General features: G+C 38.7%; 1 protein-coding gene across 2 annotated transcripts in view; it reads left to right on the top strand.

The window, feature by feature from the left end:
* HSD17B4 (hydroxysteroid 17-beta dehydrogenase 4) overlaps positions 1 to 18,632 on the top strand; it is a 65,367-nt gene that overhangs the window by 15,880 nt on the left and 30,855 nt on the right. For both annotated transcript variants that reach the window (XM_080636928.1, XM_080636929.1), the window contains exons 11-17: positions 434 to 562; positions 8,892 to 8,998; positions 9,659 to 9,892; positions 10,326 to 10,377; positions 11,552 to 11,623; positions 13,096 to 13,199; positions 16,915 to 16,980. In XM_080636928.1, the coding sequence (XP_080493054.1) occupies positions 434 to 562; positions 8,892 to 8,998; positions 9,659 to 9,892; positions 10,326 to 10,377; positions 11,552 to 11,623; positions 13,096 to 13,199; positions 16,915 to 16,980 (764 nt within the window). The remainder of the gene's footprint in view (positions 1 to 433; positions 563 to 8,891; positions 8,999 to 9,658; positions 9,893 to 10,325; positions 10,378 to 11,551; positions 11,624 to 13,095; positions 13,200 to 16,914; positions 16,981 to 18,632) is intronic.

Genomic DNA, 18,632 nt, shown 5'->3' on the forward strand with positions numbered 1-18,632 from the left:
TGTCTACTAGTATGAACATTCTTTTGTAGGTAACAAGTAGTTTTCAGATTTTCCCTATAGTTTTCCAAGGCTTTCATAACTTTTGTAAGCATTAGTAGCCAAAATCATGTCAGAAGAGAATGTCTGTAGGTATATACTAACTACAGCTTTTCACTAGGCAGAATTAAAAAATTATGTAATATTTTCAGAGAGCTATTAGTCTGTCATGGCGTTAATGAAATACAAACCCTGGGCTATTCCTTTACTAAATGTTAATTTAGCAGTGAGACTTTTTAGTCCAGCTTGAAATTATACTGGTGAATTAAATTGGGGTACCTATAACCTTTCTTTTCTTGCGCTGTCTTGAAAGTAGTGACCTAGATGAAAATGATCTAAAGAAACTAAAAGTGTCTTTGTTTGTTACTTGAACTTTCTGGCTCATGTTTCCCATTAGTGCGCTGGGAGCGATCCTTGGGTGCTATTGTGAGAGGAAAGAATCAGCCAATGACACCTGAAGCAGTGAGAGATAAATGGGAAAAGGTCTGTGACTTTGATAATGCCAGCAAACCCAGAAGTATCCAAGGTAAATGAGGCTGCGATAATGTGGATAGTTTGGACAATCAAAGCTTAGGAGAGAATGTTTTCTTCTATGACATTTGCTGAAACTTTACAAGACTGCAGAACCAGTGAATTCTTTTGTAAACATGTAGCATTGAACATGTACTGTTTCAGCATGGTCGAATCTTGTTAATAAGCCTTTTGCGTAGAATTAAGAATTAATTCTGTGTAGAATTAAGAGTTTTATCTTCTTACGGGTTTCTAGGGAGGCGACAACACTGTCACTTTATATACTACAGCCAGGCTAATGGTAGTGTTTAATTTGATTGCACCTACATGCAGGTAATAGCAGTGTAGTAGAGAGATAGTGTTTTCCTTTCAGTCCTGGAATCTTTTTTTTTTCATAAACATCTCCATACCAAAAAGCTCTCTGGTTAAGTCTTGTGAAGTCACACAGCAGAGAAGTTCTTCCTTACTGCCTTATGTTCCTGGGTAACATGACCCCCTTGGCTGGTGACCAAGATGGCTGTCTCTTCCAATGTTTTGTTTACTTCCTTTGTTCCTTCACAATGTATAATTGCCAAAATTACTTTGATCTTTACTGCTGCCATACTTGCTTCTCTTTCATCTTCTAAGCTTTCTTGTTGTTGTCTCTGTTTAGATCCATAGCTGTCATAGGTCATAAACGAACCATACATTTCCCAATTGCTATCCAAGATATCTCAAGATGTTACCTTTAGTTTGTTAGTGTGAGTTACATTTGCTTAGTAACATTGATGGATGCTTTGTAGTTATGCATGTTGTTAATTAAGTCAAAGATTGAGAATTTGTCAAATTAGGAAATGCCAACATCGTGGAGGAGGGGAAGAGGCATCCTTAAGCAGAGTGCCAGTTGAGTTTCAAAGATACGTAGAAACACACTAGATGTTTAAGCTGTTGGTTCTGAAATCCATTAGGGCTACATTTTAGATGCCCAAACCAAATCCAGAATAGGAGACACTCTGTCCTTGCCTTCAGATCTTGGTAGAGAAATGTAACCAGCCATACAGTAGTTGTGTGTCTCCTAACTTACTATTTTCACTGATCTTTGGCTTACAAATGTCCTATTTCCGGATGTATGTCAGTTGATAGCAGTGTTTTCTGTCCTGCTATGGAATGGTATTTATAGCAACATAATTCCAGCCTTATAGTTTCTCATCTGTTCTCCAACCTGTCACATATACTATATTATTTTTATGGGTTGGTAGCAGAAAAATGTTGCAGGAAGAAATTGTAGATGGGAATTTATTTTGAAAGTTGCTTCAGCATTGCACACGATATTTTACATCCACCTCTTGACACTATCATGAGAGAATATTGGACAAGATTTTGGAATTCTGAAGTAAATGTGCTTACAATAAAACACGGCATGTTTCTGAAGTGAGGAAACTGTAAAATACTACATTAGCATAAGTCTCCCATGTAGTGTACGTACCTTAGCTTCTGTTATGAATTTAGCCAAAATACAGCATTGACCTTTCAGTGATATCAAGCCGTAGATACTGCCAGTCTGAATGAAAACTATTGCATAAATTTGTTGTATGAGAATCAGCAGAAGGGTTTAGGAAAATATAGAAGTTAGCTGAATGGATTTTCAGTTCTATATTTAAAGTCTCTTTTCTGCTGCTGGAGTCTCCACTGTATTGCTTGAAGGTATTCAACTGTTAAATAAGGGGAACTAATTAGAGTACTCGCATTAAAAATGAAAAGCTACAATACCCAATATCTGCAAGTTAAAACTCTCCCAGAAGATTTAATTAAGTAATTTGATGCTATGAAGAGCCGGCATGTACCAACCATTATGTATGATTATAAAAAACCCCCAACAATTAGATAAAGTATTTGCTTGTAATACAGTAGAAATCCGATAATCGGAGATGTTAATCTTTTTCATAATTGGGCATAGTGATAAGAGCAGTTCTTGAAGAGAAATAAATCAAATGCTCCACATGTAATGTATGAATGATCATGCGTTTAGAGCCCTGCCTAGCAAAGCACTTATTTGATATTTAACTAGAGCATGTTCATAGTTATCTGTTTTAGCCGAGGTTGTTCTGTGGAGTTGCTGAACTCTTCAAAACTAAATGGAAGTACTCTCTCGTCTTTATGTTTTAGTGGTGGTCTTTTAAAAAATAAAAACATTGAATTCTTTTACTTAAAACAAGCTTAAGTAGAAAGATCCACCTTTTTGTTGTTTTGCCTTTTTTTTTTTTTTTTTTTAGGCACTTATTCAGCTTGGTACATAAACTGAATCAAGCTAAAAAACTCTTGCTTGTATACCAGAATTTGACTTTATAAGGTTTGTGCAATTTTAGTTTATAGGAAATAGGTAATTGTCACTTGATTTGGCAGTTGATGTTGATTCAATAATTTCATGAAGTTCCTCAGATATTAAGAAAATGTGCTGAGTAAAGCAGTCTTTCTTGTTAGTTGTCCTACATGTTTCTAGATGCAGTACAGGCTTTTGCCCAAACTCATCCCCTTATCCCAAAGGCTACCTGACAGTCAAAGTAACCAACTGTTCCTGCCTTTTCACTTCCCTCTTAGTGCCTCAGGTGTCTGAATGTTCTCTGTAGTTATTCCCTAAGCTTTAAAAGCTTAGTACTTAACGTACTTTGAGAAGTTCTTGCAGTTCTTCTGTACTCCTATACTGTTTCAGGTATGGTCCTGTTAACTAGCTAAAGATACAATTACTTGTGCATTCACTACATGATGTCATTTTAATACCATATTAGCATATTTAATACCATATTTTAGTAGCATATCATATTGTGGTAATGGGCATTTAAGGCTATACATGTAGTTATATAACAACTTCATAAATGTTTGGAGTATTTTTTTAAAAATAATTATATTAATGGAAAGTTATCCTACTGGGTTTCTTTCTGCCAAATTTATGCCCTTTAAGGTATTTTTTGGATCTTAAAAGAACCTTGCTACAGCTTTTAGGGTCATGTATTAAAAAGTACAAATTGTCGCAATTAAGTCTGCTGTTGAAACGTTAATTTCAGACATCCATGTGTGTTCATATGACTGAAAACTTAGGTACCACTCTCTGCTCCCCTCCCCATCTCTTTTACTTTCAGTACTCAAAATGAATGCAAACTGAAGACTGGTGAAATCATTCTTATTAGTGTCCAAATATCATTTATCAGTGATTTTTCTAGTGTTTTAATCTTTCTTTTTTTGGCAATCTCATATCACTTTGATACCTCATAACAGTGTATTTGACCATAACCTTTGTACTTGTGATGCAGTAATCTAATTTACTCTTTCTTTGAAGATGTGGCCCTGTGTCATGTGAAAGATTCATATGTCATCAACTGCTACAGTATTGCTGTAAATTTAATGCTATGCTAGTCCAGGTATTTTTTATGCCAGGCAGCAGAAGATCAGTGAAGACTGACGTAAATTAATGTATTCATATATTTCATTTGCATGCTGTTCTAGCAGGCCCTCAAGAGGAAAGGAATATGTTATCACTGTGATTCTTAACTGGAAAAGTCCTATAACATAGTGATTTAGGGTGAGGCGAGTGAGAGAAATTAACATTTTTTCCCTTTGTTAATGTCGTGGTTTAAGCCCAGGCCGTAAATCAGAACCACAAAGTCCACTTCCCCCCCCCCACTTTTCTTCCCTCCGCTTCTGGAGGGACAGGGAGAAGAATCAAAAGAATGTAACTCCCACGGGTTGAGATAAGAACAGTTTAATAACTAAGGTATAACACAAATCACTACTGCTACCACTAATAGTAATAATGATAAAGGAGATAACAAGCAAGAGAATACAACCGCTCACCGACCGGTACCTCACCCCCACCCTGCCATGATCCAGCCCTTCCGGGGACTCTCCGTTCTACATCCTGGGCATGACGTGCTATGGTATGGAATACCTCTTTGGCTAGTTTGGGTCAGGCGTCCTGTCCCTGCTTCCTCCCAGCTTCTCCTCCTCCCTGGCAGAGCATGAGACTCTCAAAGTCCTTGGTCAGTCTAAACATCGGTGTTATCAGCCCTGTTCCCAGGCGGAAAGTCAAAAACACAGCACTGCACCAGTAGAAAAACTGACTGCTACTGCTAAACCAGGACAGTATCCACCCCTTATTCCATACCATTCACGTCATGCTCAGATCCCACATTTTCAATATACCCTCACTCTCATCTCAGTGCACTCTTATCGTCATGCACAGACCAATCCCTATAAAGCACTGAGTCCATTCGGTCCATGATGGTGGGCTCCATCTCTTGTAACAGTCTTTCAGAGTAGGAGAGGCCCATTGCAAAGTCCACCCTTCGATCATGAGTCCATCTCTATGTTGCATCTCTGCCCTGATGGCCTGAAGTGCCATGGGCCCATCAGGCTCAAAATAATTCACCCTCCCCTGCAGCAGTCTCTGCAACTTGTCGTCGGGGACTCCACACAGCTGCCTTCCATCTCCGACGCTTCCAAAGCACTGGAGGGGCCCAGTGGATTAGATACTCGCCCATACTGTCCCACACACCGTGACACTCATGGCTGTGCATCCTTGGGGAAAACCTCTCGGTCCCCCTGTATCGTCGTCTAACCCCAGGCAAGACCCAAACCTGACTCTGCTTAACTCTCGGGATCAGACAAAATGGTCGTGGGTAGAACACACTCTGTGTGTGTGCCAACATGGTGATCCCCATCACAATCAGCAGGCAGGTTCCAAGGGTACCCAAAGGCCATTCAAAACCTTCAGAACTCTCAAATGATGCTGCTATGCTTGCTGGCTCTCTCACCACCAGCTTCTCTTTTTCCGAGTCCAGATCTTCCTCCTCTGCCTTGCTGGGAAGTGCTGCGGGGTCTCCTGCATCCTCCTGCGGCTCAGGCTCATGGGGCTCGGCGGACGGCTGCTGGGGGATGCTCTCGGCCGCCGCGGGGCTGGGCTCGGCCGCGGCGCTCGGCTCCTCCGCCGCCTCCTCCCGCTGCTCGGCAGCTGCCTCCTTTCCGGCCTCCGGCCCCGCTCCCGCCGCAGCTTGGTCCCCGGGGCCGCTCTCCCGGGCCGCTTCGGCCGCCGCCAGCTCCCGGGGCCGCTCCCCCTCAGCTCCCTGCAGCCTCACGAACACGGACGCGAGGACGAGGGCCAGGTACAAGTCCGCGGCCACGTCTATCCCGCCCTGCTGCCAGAGCCCCCCCGTATCGCAAGCCATTACCATAAAATACAATGAAACAAGAACCTTAGCCCAAGGCCCACACTTGATAAACACTAACACAGCAAATACCAGCTCTAAGTAAGCTACAGCATACAGAAACTGTGATATCAAAAAGAACAACTTTGAGAGCCAATAAATCAGCATTATGCCTTGGTCAGATCTGTCGTTATCTCAACCCTTCGTGCCCCACGTTGGGCGCCAAAAAGAACTGTCGTGGTTTAAGCCCAGGCCGTAAATCAGAACCACAAAGTCCACTTCCCCCCCCCCCCACTTTTCTTCCCTCCGCTTCTGGAGGGACAGGGAGGAGAATCAAAAGAATGCAACTCCCACAGGTTGAGATAAGAACAGTTTAATAACTAAGGTATAACACAAATCACTACTGCTACCACTAATAGTAATAATGATAAAGGAAATAACAAGCAAGAGAATACAACCGCTCACCGACCGGTACCTCACCCCCACCCTGCCATGATCCAGCCCTTCCGGGGACTCTCCGTTCTACATCCTGGGCATGACGTGCTATGGTATGGAATACCTCTTTGGCTAGTTTGGGTCAGGCGTCCTGTCCCTGCTTCCTCCCAGCTTCTCCTCCTCCCTGGCAGAGCATGAGACTCTCAAAGTCCTTGGTCAGTCTAAACATCGGTGTTATCAGCCCTGTTCCCAGGCGGAAAGTCAAAAACACAGCACTGCACCAGTAGAAAAACTGACTGCTACTGCTAAACCAGGACAGTTAAAAAAAAAAAAGAAGATAAAACTAAAAAACAAAAGTTCTGCTGCCTGAATTTTGTGATTTTCTGTTAGCTTGCTTAAGCTTTTCAGGCAATCTGAAGGGGCAACATCTTAAAAGTGACTTTGATATTAAAGCATCAAAACCACCTGAAAACATGAAACATAATATACTTTCTGTTGATACCTCTCAAGAAATTTGGGCCTGTAGCCATTGGATTGTCTCATGCGGTTGGTGTCTGTCATAGATGCGAAAAAATAAAAAAGTAAGGAACAGAGTCCTTAAAGACAGCTTTTTAGTCTTATATATGCTTTGAACATCAGTAAAAGTGTTACTAAATTCTGGTTTGGTGCAAGTCAATCAGCTGTTGCTGATTACAAATGTAACAGTAGGCCAGTTTAAAACAAAAACAAAAACTGAAACCAATTTTGTTGATGTTAAGGGTGAACAGCAACATGTCTCATGTTATAAAAAAGGTATAAAGGAGGACCCTGTGAACTACCAACCTGTAGGCCTCATGGGAAGATCATGGAACAGATCGTCCCAGAAGACATGTCAAGGCACATGGAGGGCAGGGAGGTGATTTGAGGCAGCAGCATGGCTTCACCAAGGGCATGTCCTGCCTGACCAACCTGCTGGCCTTCTGTGATGGAGTGACTGTATCAGTGGACAAGGGAAGAGCTATGGATGTCATCTGTCTGTATTTTTGTAAGGCCTTTGTCCTGGGTTCGGCAGCAGCAGTCAGTTTTTCTCCTTCTTGGTGGCTGGTGCAGTGCTGTGGTTTTGACTTTTGGCCTGGGAATAATACTGATAAAGCCGATGTTTTCAGTTGCTGGTCAGAATATTTACCCTGACCAAGGACTTTGTGAGTCTCATGCTCTACCGACTGAGCTAGGGAGGAGGAGAAGCCGGGAGGAAGCAGGGACAGGACACCTGACCCAAACTAGCCAAAGGCGGTATCGTATTCTCTTTCCTTGTTATTTCCCTTATCATTATTATTATTGGTGGCAGCAGTAGTGATTTGTGTTATACCTTAGTTACTGGACTGCTTTTATCTCAACCCGAGGGAGTTACATTCTTTCGATTCTCCTCCCCATCCCTCTGGGGGGGGGGGGGGGGGCGGGGAGTAGAAACTGCGTGGTTGTAATTTACGGCCTGGGCTTAAACCACGACAGCCTTTCACGTGGTCACTCACAACATCGTTCTCTGTAAATTCGGGAGATAGAGATTTGATGGGTGTACTGCTCACATCCATACAGTAGTGGTCAGTGGCTCAATGTCTATGTAGACATCAGTGATGAGTGGTGTCCCTCGGGGGTCTGTACAGAGTCTAGTACTGTTTAATATCTTCATCAAGGACATAGTGGGATTGAGCACACCCTCAGCAGTTTTGCAGGTGACACCAAGATGAGTGGAGCAGTTGGCCCATCTGAGGGATGGGATGCCTTTCAGAGGGACTTGAACAAGTTTGGGAAGTAGACCTGTGTGAACCTTATGAGGTTCAATAAGGCCAAATGCAAGATTCTGCAAATGGGTTAGGGCAACCCCCTAAGTATCGATACAAGGTGGGGGAATGAGGTGATAGCAACCCTGTAGAGAAGGGCTTGAGAGTATTGGTTGATGTAAAGTTGGACATGAGCCGGCAGTGTGCACTCACAGCCCAGAAAGCTGACCATATGCTGGGCTGCACCAAAAGAAGGTGATTCTTCCCCTCTGCTCTCATAAGACCCTGCCTGGAGTAGTGTATTCAGCTCTGGGTCACCACTTCCTGTTTGAGTCTTTCTAACACAAAAATGTTTAATGTTTATTTTAGCCATATAGAGCTTCAAGGAGCAAGCTGTTCTTGATGGCCTGCCTTTACCATAGCTGAGTTCTTCATCTCTGCCATGTGTCGTCTTGTTCGTAATCTTGGCATTGTTCAAGCCTCAGACTTATCTATTTATTTTTCTACTTATTTGTTTGTTTATGTGACTTGGGAAAGAAGGCAACCACTAGGAGTTGAGACCTGTTACTTGTTTTGCAAAGAATTTTCAGATAAGTAAGGCAGTACTAATTTTCAGTTGTTTATTTCTGAGACAGTTCAAACTTAATGCTTATCTTAACTTCAGGGAATAAAAATATTTTCTGATATATTCTTCTTGGCGTGTATGGTGTACAGCACCAGTTGTGTTTCAGGCAGTTGAATTATGTATGTGTCATGGTTGACTGCTGAGTGCAGAACTGACGGAGCCTGTGTAGAAATCGCTTATCAACTGTTTATGCCTATAAAATGCAAAATTATCCTCAACTTGCAGATGTATATTTGCTGAAGTACCAGGCTGTATCTCATTTTATGGCATGTTTGTTGTGTGTCTAACTGGAGTGTCTCATTTACAGCTATTTGTAAGTGATATTTTTTTTTCAATTCCTTTCTCTAGAGTCCATAAGTGTATTGAGTGATGCTCTTAGTCAGATAGAGTCTCAAGGGAATGTTACTATGAATTCAACAAGCTCTGGATCAGTGGTCTCTTCATCTGTTGACACAGTAAGTAGCTCTATACCAGATGCACTCAAAGTTAGGTGAAAGCCTTGAACAAAGAGACGTTGCTGATCAACTTTCTACTCTGGCTTGCTGTCTGCAGAAAGAAAGTTCGGTTTTAAGCTGAGTGAGGATGCAGAATAAGAAGGATTTCTGACTACACTCTTTATTTTTCTTACTGATGATGTGAAAACTTAAGGCTAAATAGACTGAGTAATGTAGAATGCAAGTGCTTGTAAGTTCTATAAGCTTTTTCGTTTAGGGTGTTGTTCAGAAAATGAGCAGGGTATGGGTCTTGTTGGGCAGTGTGGCTTTGCTCTGGCTCCTTCTCTATAGACAAAGTTTTCCTCATTTCAATCTTATTACATGGTTTGTTTTAGAAAAATTGTTAAGCATTGCTGGGAGTGGAGATGTATGAAGTTATACTACTTACTCTTGAAGTAAATTGTTTTTGCAGTAAGATATAATGAATTACATTAAGTTTGCTTGTACTGCAACAAATATATTCGTATTTTATGATGCCTTTATTACTCATACTTTATGTTTACATGTGACTATAAATAAAATGTTCAACTATGAATTTTGTTTGATATGAGAGTTATACAAAGAATGCAAGTGCAATATTAAGTATGATGAAGTTTTATTTTATCCTGACTTAATTTCCAGACAAGCATTGTTGGCCGGGAATTGGCTACCAACGTGTATAAATATACTCACTTAGAGCCTATTCTGTATGCTCTTGGTGTGGGAATGTCAACTAAGGATCCAGATCATCTAAAATTTCTCTTTGAAGGAAGTGAAGAGTTCTGCTGTTTACCTAGCTTTGGAGTAATTCCTGCTCAGACTTCAATGTTTGATGGTATCCCTTCTCTTCCAGGACTAAATATTGATCTTGCTAAGGTATGGAAGAGTTAAGTATCTAGTTTTGTTTGTGCTTTATATAACTGTAAGGTGATTTTAACTAGTATGTTTGTAATACTAGTAAATTCCTTTTATTGTAGATTAGAAAAATTCAGTGTTTTGTATTCTTACATCCTAAGAAAACACTAATTTCCTTACTTGTGTAACCTATGTCTTCCTGAGATGTTATCAGTGATCAATTTTTTGTTAATTTGTGTTCACTGTGCTTTTATTAAACCATGAAAGTTTAACACTTTCTTTGAAAATATTTTCTGTGGAGGTGAAATTGGAAAAACAAAATAAAAAACTTGCTTTTTTTTTTTGTTTGTTTGTTCTGAACTCTTTCTAAAATGACTATATTTCCTTGCAACTGCAGTGGGGGAAGCAATAGAATGTAATGATTTGTTATTATAGCACTGCCTTTTTTACACAGATGCTGCATGGTGAGCAATATCTGGAACTTTATAAACCATTACCAACCTCAGGTTAGTCCTTTTATATTGCAGATTTGATTTCCAGTAAGACAAAAGTTTCTCTAGCCATACTATAAATGGTAATAGGGAAGCTCTGTTTCCACTGGATTTTCTGCACATTGTTTTTACAAGGGGTGGGGGAAAAGAGAGGCAACCTGTTGCATTATAGACAGAATTCTGAAACTCCCTTCTTGGAATCAGGTGTTGCTTTTCTACATGATAAACTCCTACCTAATCTTTGATCTAATAAGCAAATACACTAATTGCTGGTGTATTACGCGTATAATTTGGTACTAACTAGCAAAACTATAATTCTTTCTGTCAGGTTGTATCATAGAACTTTTGGGATGTTTACCTAAAAATATTGATTGCATCTGTGTGCCTATAAGCAGATAAGATGTTGTATGTAAAGGAGGAATGGGCATCTCAATGAAAAGATTTGTCAAAATTCTCAAGATAATTAGGGCAGCAGCAAGCTTTTTTTCTGGGTTTGCACCACTTGAGAGGTGCGCCTTAGATGCATACAGGATATGTATGCATGTGTCCATTTTTCTTCATTAGTGGTTTTAAAAACTAGCTTTTCCAGACTGTAGAAGGGAGAAAAAGAACAGCTAAATGGCATAACTTCTTGTTGAAACAAAAATATGTCTGAAAGTTGTGTTAACTTCACAAAGGTCTGATAGTAACGGATTGCCATAACTTCATAAAGCCTTTTGTTTTTTCCATTCCATAGGCTGCTTATGTAAACTTATATGCTTACGTGCCCCTCTAGAGCAATAACCTCTTTAGGCACAAACTTCAAAAAGCTGCAGGCCTGTGCCCTGAGCTGAGCTTCTCTTCTGTAGAACTGTAGTTGTCTCATCCCTCTTGAAATCTATGAACAGTCCTTAAGTAAGTTGAGCTAAATTCGAAGTTAGAGATGTATTTGAGTCTGAAATGTGATTTGTGTTTAGCTCTGAATACCTAAACTATAGCAAGATTCTATTAACCCTCCCTCCCCAAACAAATAAATAAAATTCCTCACATCTGCAAACCAGTATTTGCAAAGATTCTCAGGCACTTCAATTATAATCATTATGATCACAAATACTATGACAATTATTTTAGTAAGGAAGTGTAAAGAGTGATATGTGGACTTCATTCCCAGAGGAAAACCTTACATGTAGATGATGTTCTTTTCTTACAGGGCAACTAACTTCAGTTTCAACCATTGCTGATATTCTTGACAAAGGATCAGGAGCAGTCTTACTTATAGATGGTAAGAAATTTATAATTTTTGCAGGAGGGTGCATTAAAATTTGACAGGCTCAGTTTTTAACTAGCTGTACCAATAACTGCCAGCCTTTCCAGAGTAAAGACTATTAGCTTATTAAGTCTCAATGAGAGCTGAGAAATTAGCTAATTAGAAATAGCTGTGTAAATGTATAATGTAATTGTTCTTGGGCAGTTAATGTACTGAAATAAGAACACTCGGAAAAAAAAATCAGAGAAAGTTTATTTATTTCCTATGTAGGCAGAGTAGTGCACTATGCAATCTGAACAGAATTCTTTAATAATAGTACTTAGTGCTATCTGAAGGCAGTCTTTTTAGATTCTACTGCTCTTCAGCAAGGGATTGTGTATGCATGTATGTGTGTTTTGTGGGGTGGTTTTACAGAGGCTAGTTAGTCATAGGTGTATATTGTTTAGACTCATCTGCAAAGCAGCCATCTTTAAGAGCATGTCCTGCATTCTTTTTTTGAGCCTCCGTTATTCTTTTCTGAACAAAACAACCCCCCATTTCATTCGTCTTGTATCTAAGTTAAGAGATCAGATTATCTCCAGAAGTTGATAATTTGTCTTTTTCAGAATTTTTACTATCTTTTAGGGTCCCTGGGAGAATTAGACTGCAAGAGTAGTTTAATAGGCAGTGAATCTATAAACGTTGTTTTTATTCCTTCAGTGTACAGATGAAATTTCAAAAAGGTCTTCACTGTCTCTGTGTTTCCCTTAGCTGTGTTTTACTTCCAAACTGGGCTAATATTAAGCCTGTCTGTTTCCGCAACACACAAAAGTTCTTTTTGTGAGCAAAGTCTTAGTGGTTTTTCAATTTCTTCCAGAGATGGAAATGAACATTATTAACAATACTATAAATTTCAGTCTAAAGGAGTAAGGGAGAGGAATAGGCATGAACTAGAAATTACATCTGAACCTTGATTCAGTGAAAGAAGTTCTTCAAGAGAAGGAACAGGTGACCTTAAGCTGAAGCTTACTCTGAAGCTTTTTTCATACAAGTTACTAGTACCATTTTTTCTATGCATTGGTTATGTGCTGTACACACTAGGGATTGTTAATAGCTTCTGATGCATTATACTTTATAGCACAGTTCTATCATATTGAATTAAATTCTAATGTAGTGTGAGATGCTGAAATACTAACTTCAGCACTCTGTTGTGAAGTATTTTTAGTACCTTTAATGTCATCAACATTTCGACAGTTCATTTTTTAATTTTGGTGCTTTCATATAGATAAAATTCATGATAATGTTATTTGAAACAGATCATTAGTTGTCACTAGTCAGGAAGTGACTTGCAACAGGGAGACATGAGAGTGTGAGCATTGTCCCTTCAGTTGTTAAAATAAGCTTTGTTATGTCTGAAGCTGAACTTTTCTCTTGTAACAACACACGCTAGCTATCTGAAAAAGGAGATGAAAGGTAATATCTGACCTCCTTCTTTTGTTGTCTTTCAGTGAATACCTATTGTGGAAAGGACCTAGTGTGTTATAATCAGTTCTCTTTGTTTTTTGTTGGAGCTGGAGGATTTGGTGGAAAACGAACATCAGAAAAGGCCAAGGTAAATTCATTCATATTCGTATAAAAGAAAAAAAACACGCCAAAACAACAACAACAAAACAACAAAAAAACCACAAGCCGACAAAAAACAACCAACCAGATCCCCACAAACACGTAAAAACTTCTGTCAGCACTAGAAAAAACATTTGCTATATCAGCTGGCAGTGTGGATATGCAAACTCAAATGGACTTTAAATTCTTCTGTTCCCTGAAGACCCCAAGTGAAAAGGTACGTTAAGGGCCTGAGAGACTAGTGGCTTTGTTTTGACAATTGGGGAGAAAAATCAAGTGCTAAATGTGCAGCTGATGAGGTATTCCTATGTTCAAATATTTGAAATTACAGATATGGAATATCCTAATGGACAGAAAAGGAGATTCTCTGGAAGATGTTTAGAATCTAAAATCTGTGGACTTAGAAGTAGAAAATGATGTCTGAAGTTAAAATAAAATTAAAATTCATATAAAATGCATTATGATGTGGCCAGAGTGCTCCTCTAGAGGATTTGCATTAGATCTTTTAGAAGGATCTTTTGAAGCCACCAGTGTAGCAGGCTTTAGACTGACCTAATTAATTCAATAGAAGTGGTAAAATCTGTTCTGTGTTGTATTTTGGGCAATGCCAAATTCATTAAAATCCTACTTCTTTATGTCAGATGGAAGATGCTGTGGCAAGAGTCTTACTGACTCTTGGTTTTGTGAAACGCAAATACAAGCTTTGCAAACAAATGAAACTTCGTGTTTTGTTTTTTATTTAGTTACTCCAAATCATGCTCTCCATTAATGTGCACATGAGCAAAGTTCCTGATTTGTTGGGAAGATTTTATTTCCTCATTCTTCTTTTGATGTGAAACATTTTTAGAGACCTTTAAGATCAGAACAAGAACAGAAAATTGCTTTTATTTGTAAGTCTTGGTTTTCTCAAACAGATTTGGGGAGCTTTAACTCTCATATATAACTTGAGGAGCAGATTTTTTGGCTGCATGTGTTTGATCATGGACAGCAAGGAAAGTGACAAACAAGTTGAGATTTTAGGTACTTTGTGTAGGGGCATACTACTGAGTTGTTGAATGATCACTCAGCAGAGTCCTGATTTAAACCTATCTCGTCTCTTTTGACATGATCACTTTTCAGTTTCTGTCTCAGTGCTTACATCTTTAGTTGAGAATGTTTGTCGTCAGATTAGCATTATAATGTGTTCTGCTGCTCCACCTCAGACATTTTCTTTGCTTATGTTTAAGGGATTGGAGGTCTGTTAATGTTTAAAAATAAATTGATACTAGTGATAATTTTACGTGAATGTTTGTTTAGTAACTTGTTTTTCATGTGTTAAGTTTGTGCAAATAACTGTAATAATATGCTAATGTTGCAGGTTTTTGCTCTAGTAGAAAGACTAGCTTAGTAAAAAGCTGAGAAGTACTCAGATGTGTGATGTTACATTTGAACTTGCAATTTCTAAGAGAGATCTCTAGGTGTAGCTCTTCATAAATCTATGTGTTTGCAAGAAAGAGGTTTGGAAAGCATAAACTGGAAAAGAGAAGGAGCATTATGGCTTCTTACTTCCGGTGAAGTGGAACTCCTGCATTTTGGGAGAAAGTTACCAACTGACAGGCAGTATCACATGAACACCTAGTGTGTATGTCCAGATACATGAAGTAGCATATATGTAATACTGTAGGTAATGTTCTGTAGGATTTTTATGGGATTTTTCGATGTAAACTTACAAGTTTTTTTTACTTAAATCTCTATCAGTCACATAGAAGTCTTCCCCTATGTAACTTTACAGATCAAATCTTGAAATGCATGCTGCTTCACACAGAAATAGGAAAAGCCTCTGTGCAGTATAAAAAAATCACAGAATGTTATTTGAGACAGTGTATAAAGGTCTTTGCCGGAGCCCTTAATTCTTCTGTAGTCAGATTTTACAATAGTACGTGTGAAAAAAGCCCAAACCAGTGGTTCACAGGAAATGTTGCTTATCTAAAGTGGTGGCATCACTGAGTGCAGTGTAGTGCTTCAGCTTTTTTTAGTTAAACACTGCACTTTAGTCAACTGCAACTTCTTCACTATATTTAGTGAAATATGAGAATACTATATCAATAATTTTACATTTTAAAATATGACAAATACCTATTTCAGGCAGCAGTTCTGCCTGTGATAGGAGAAAACAAAAGGTAGTCTAGTTAAGACATACATATACAGTGACAGCATATTCAACAGGGGCCTCTGCATGCCAGAGGCCAGTTCTAAACAATAAATTTTCCTGCTTCATCTTTGCAAACTTTCCCAATCATAAGACTTTCACATCCTTCTGTGCCACAGAGAAATCCCAAGCTAATCAGACATATTTTATAATGTGACTTTTTGTCACTTGGCACGTTATAGCTGCAGACTAAGAACAAATTTCCAAATTGAGCTCTATGATGAGCAACACGTTGTGTAATTCTTGTCTCTCTTCTTGATTGGGGTTTTCATGCATTACTGGCAGAAGGGTTTCCTTAATTATTCATTAATTTTAACATCTGGATGGCTCAGTAGGTCAGCTTGAATTTCTGTTAACCAACTGGAAATAGATTGTCAAGCTGTTCTTGTTTTTAAAGCATGTTAAGTAGTTATGAACCTGATTAACGTGTAGGTCCGTTGTGGTGCTCAAGTGACGAAAGTAGAAGTGATGTTACCAGGTCTCCTGCTCAGAGGGTGGCTTTGCCTTGCTGTTAATAAACAAGAAAGAGCTTTTGCTGTTATTAGATGTGAAATTACATAGCACTCGGTTTCTTTTGATGTCTCTTTTGTTTGGTAAAGAGCTTATGCAAACTAAGATTAAGTAGAACTATTACAAATGAGAGTCAAGTTTCTTCCTTCTGTTTTAGAGCTTATGCCAGCTCTTTCTTTGGCCTTTTTGTTTGATTGATTATTTTGAAAACCCAGGAAGGAGAGGGGAAAAAGATTTCAGCTACTTTAATAGATTTTAATTGGTTATGGTGTTCTTTGTGCTTAAGCCATGACAGTGTTTATTATGATCTAGGATGTTCTCTGTCACTCAGTTGATAAAGTTTGTATCTTCAAACCTGAAGGATGAAGCTGTGGATGGCACAAGGAATGGCTTTTTTACAATAATGTGGAGCTTAATATGTGGCATGCAATGGCCAAAAAACCCAAACCAACGACCCACCCCCCAAAAAAAAAAAAAAAAAAAAAAAAAAAAAAAAAAAAATTCTGAACCCAAACCAAAAGAAAAATGTGCAAAACAGAGAAAGAACTGGAAACTCTTGAAGGCCAAAAGTGATATAGTCCATGAGTGAGGTTGTAAATAATTTTGTACTCCATTGCATTTTTTAAAGTATTTTAAAAGCTTAATTTTAATGTTTGTGTTCCAAAACACTAATGTTTTATGAGACAATCATTTTTTCTGAGTAATTTTTGCTTAAGCTTTTATGAATCATTTGGAATAAATGTAATCAAACTAATCAGCTACAACATGTAACTGTTAGCCAGATCTTAGTATAAAATCTGGCTAATCTTTGTAAAGCTAACTTTGATAAAAGACTTTTCCAGGCCTAATAATCTTTTTCTGTTTTTCTGTAAATATAGAAAAGGTAGGAGGAACCTTAGCAGCTTTTTAAATGCTGTTGGTTTTTATACATACCTGGCGTATTCTTTCACGGGCATGGATAAAAGATTTTTGCAGTGAAATAATACTACTACTACTTTTGCTTTAGGTAACAGTGAATCCTCCCAAGAGACCCCCTGATGCTGTAATTTTTGATGAAACAACAGCTGATCAGGTAAAGTTTTATGTGCTTTTGGTGTGGAAATGTTTGTTTTGTTTGGACAAAAGAGTCTTATATGATGTTCACTAACAGTTAAAATTTTATTGTATACCTCAGGTATTTATTTATGCATATTTGGTGTGTATATCTATATATGTGTGCGTATATATTTATTTATTGAGTTATGACAATGTGTTCAGTGTGCTGTGTAAAACATTCTTCTTGTAAGGCTTATGCAATTTTATAATTGTTGATTGCAAAATTATACATCGAAGGAGGAAATGAACGTTCATATTCTGTTGTGGTTAAGAGGTTCAAAATCTATGAAACTTATAACAAATGGTGGAAGCAAACACACCAAAAAAAGAAAAAAGTGCTTGAAAGTCACAGTTTTGAAAAAGGTAAATTTCTGTAGTGTAGTAGTAGTCAGGGAAACCTGAAATACTGACAGATGTCTTTCCATCTGGCCACAGTCCCACTGGTTCACAGGCATCATAGGCAAAAACCCGAGGAAATACATACAACCTCTTCTGAAGGTAAACATATGCAGGTGTCAGACAAATAAGTCCAGAAGTCTGAAGCTACCAGTATTAAGACACTCAGCAAAATTTTCAAAAGCAACTCAGTTATGGCAGGAGGCTGTAGCTTTTGGAGATTGTTAAAATGTTGAGCATCAGCTGAAATGTGGGCATTGTGATGTCTGCTTAGCCTGTGTTTATATACAGAGTAATTAAACTTAAGTCTGATCCAGCTGATTTACGTGCTTGAAGTCCAAGTTAGCCCTACCCACTTAAATCAGGAAAGACACCTTAGATCAGCATTTTGGTTTCTATCACTGATGTACTTGCTGCATCCTAAAATTCACAGCATAGGTCTAGGAGGTACAGGTGTCTAATTCTTTTGAATAGGCTTCACTGAAAGGTGGCAAGTTGAGCAAGGAGAAGGGAATGTTGAAAGAGCACTTTGTTCCTGGGAATAGTTAAATGTAGAGGAAGGTACACTCTAGCAGCTGGCTCTTTATTAGATAAGATACAGCAACCATAATGGCCTATTAATTTACTTTCAGTGTTGGAACCCTAGTTCAGATTCTCCTCTGGGTGGTTATATCAGAATTGATTCCAGATCCATCAATTTTCAGATGCCATTTTTGATCCCCTTGTTAATGCACTAATCTTAGCTTCTAAGCCTTAAACTCTTATGTCTAGAGTTGTTAGTGTTTATAAAGTGCTAAGTTCATGAGGCAAAAGAAAATGGTAGTAGCTGTATAATGCAGAAATAAGGAAACTTTGCTACTGCAAAAATTGATTTTTTGGAAATAAAGGATGTGACACAGTAGCCACCACTGTTTTTAAGATCTACTCTGACAGGAGAATTCTTCTTCAATTAGATCTTGCAGGAGCCACAGCCAGCGGACTTTGAGAAGCGCAAGTCTTATCTGCCAAATTATTCAGTAGCATCTGTGCTTAAGTGATGGTGCCTGTGTACAGGAGGGAGAATGTGTAGAACTTGGGAACTTTGTGGGCAGGAATACAGACTTTCATGTGAAGGACAGCTTGAAGAAATGTCACCTAGATTTTACATTTGTGTGTCTGTGGAATGACACATAACTGCCTAAAATCCCTTTTGAAAATGGAAGCTGGCACAGAAATTACATCGAAGTTTCTGAT

The sequence above is a fragment of the Psittacula echo genome (genome assembly GCF_963264785.1).
Source record: "Psittacula echo genome assembly, chromosome: Z".
NCBI lineage: Eukaryota > Metazoa > Chordata > Aves > Psittaciformes > Psittacidae > Psittacula > Psittacula echo.